At 37.7% G+C, this 1,962-nt stretch overlaps 1 protein-coding gene across 1 annotated transcript in view; it reads right to left on the bottom strand.

Moving 5' to 3' along the window:
• Window positions 1-427: 427 nt before the first annotated feature.
• rnaset2 (ribonuclease T2) overlaps window positions 428-1,962 on the bottom strand; it is a 7,370-nt gene continuing 5,835 nt past the window's right edge. Inside the window, exons 5-9 of the mRNA XM_013914013.1 lie at window positions 1,798-1,866; window positions 1,191-1,304; window positions 1,026-1,071; window positions 838-912; window positions 428-740 (exon numbers count right to left, since the gene is read on the bottom strand). Coding sequence (XP_013769467.1) covers window positions 546-740; window positions 838-912; window positions 1,026-1,071; window positions 1,191-1,304; window positions 1,798-1,866 — 499 coding nt within the window. The 3' untranslated portion in view covers window positions 428-545. The remainder of the gene's footprint in view (window positions 741-837; window positions 913-1,025; window positions 1,072-1,190; window positions 1,305-1,797; window positions 1,867-1,962) is intronic.

Here is a 1,962-nt window from a genome sequence, read left to right as displayed (position 1 = left end):
TATGTATAACTGAATTGCCAGATAAACTTGGTTATCATGATTCTGAAAACAAAACCAAAACAAAACAAAAATGCATTACTATATACAAAGAAATGCAAACACCCCTGCCAAAACAGGAGAGAGGACACACAATAGGTGGTACATAGGCACATGTAGCAATGCAGAAATAAATATGCCTACCAATAATAAAAAAAAAATACACACTACGAAGATTTATAAATGTGCAGCATATTAAACTCCCTGCCCGTCCTGACTTGAAATTACCATAATGCCCCTGCTGTGCTGCAGAGAAACCCATGCTGCGCACTGGCAGTCTTTTCTACTTGTAAGAGTCAGACGGGAATATAATTCCAGCAAAGCACAAAGTGACAGTGGAGTGTGGCTGAGTGTGCGTCCTGGTTTGTAAGACGTAAAAAGAACATTTCAATCAAAGGCAGTTTTTATTCAAGTCACAGTTAGAATTTAAATGCATTCGAATAAAAAAAAGAATCATCATCATAGTGTGTTGTTCAATTTCAATTTGTGAAAATATTGGGTTTTTTGTATTATTCAACAGGTGGATAGTAAACTGGCACATCGTGGTTGCACACAGATAACCCTGATCCCTTGTCAACATTCATGGGATAGTCCCAACCTCTATCAGGATCAGATTCCGTGGAAACTTGTTTCTCACAGTCCATCAGGGCGAAACTACTGTTGAAGCACAACTCAATTTGCCCCAAAACCTGGAAACTGTCATTCTGTCAAAACAAACAATCAAAAACATACCAATTAACAATGTAACAGCTGACGTGTTAAAACTCATTTTGAAATAATTTCAGTGAACCTGAAATGTACCTTTGTTGAATGGCCACACTGGATCTTAGGTTTGACGTGGTAGAAGTTTTCTATTACTCCTTCAATGTATGAAAACTACACAGACACATCAGGAGCAAAATAAGAGAAGCTGCAGTTATGACCTTTAACATTGTGAGGTACTTCTAACAAGATTTAAGCTGGGATTGTACAATTACAATCAAACTTACATTATAGTATTGTGGAGAAGGCGTGATGGAAAACTTCTTCAGGATGCTAAAATAACAAAAACAGACATTTCCATACATAAAATAACTGTATGCGTTTCTCTGGACTGGACAGCAGGAATCAGGTGTGCATATGTATAAACGTGTAAATATGCGAGTGGTTTGTACCTGTCCAAATCCAGTGTATGATACAGATCCAGTGCCTTGCTGAAGTATTTATGTTGGCTGTTCAGAGAAATGGCTTTGGCTGCGCACGTACCATGTTTCTTCCACTCATATTTCCTAAAGCACACAAATAAAATTATTTGGAAATGTTCATATTATCTTAAAGATTCACTGGACTGCTCAAACAGACCATGTAGCAGCATTCGTATAAGGCAGGGGTGTCAAACATGAATCCTGGGGGGCAAAGACTCCAATCCTACCACCTGGATAGCTATGATAAATATGAAGAAACGCAGAAAATTTCCTGCTGAAAAACACCTCCTTTTTGGCCAAAAGAATAGATAAACAGTTGCATGACAATTTCTGGGGGTTTTTGTTTTGTTTTGCACATCGAGTCCACTGTAAATTTAAAAAAATTGAACATTTTATGTGAATTAATAAAAACTGTGTGTAAATTAAAACAAAAACCAAAAAACATTTTGGTATCTTATTCCTCAGACTGTTTATCGGCCACTATGTAAAATTAATTTAATTAATTTCACATCCCTGAATTAAAGCAACACTAAAGTGGTAGTAGAAGTGCTCTATAGTTCCAGCAGCTCAGACATACCAGAAGTCATTAGACAAGGGATCAAACAAGTCAGGCCAACTCGTCTTCATGTCTGGGAGCAGGTCCTGAAAACATACAAGCAAAGGCATGCGTTGTTTTATTCATCACTAAAAGGTCTAAAGCATAGGTGTCAAACTCTGGCCCGCGGGCCAAATTTGGCCCACA

Source organism: Pundamilia nyererei, unplaced genomic scaffold (genome assembly GCF_000239375.1).
Source record: "Pundamilia nyererei isolate P.nyererei 1_Seehausen unplaced genomic scaffold, PunNye1.0 scaffold00166, whole genome shotgun sequence".
NCBI classification, from domain to species: Eukaryota; Metazoa; Chordata; class Actinopteri; order Cichliformes; family Cichlidae; genus Pundamilia; species Pundamilia nyererei.
Note: the sequence above shows the minus strand (reverse complement) of the source record. Positions and strands in the feature narration are given on the sequence as shown.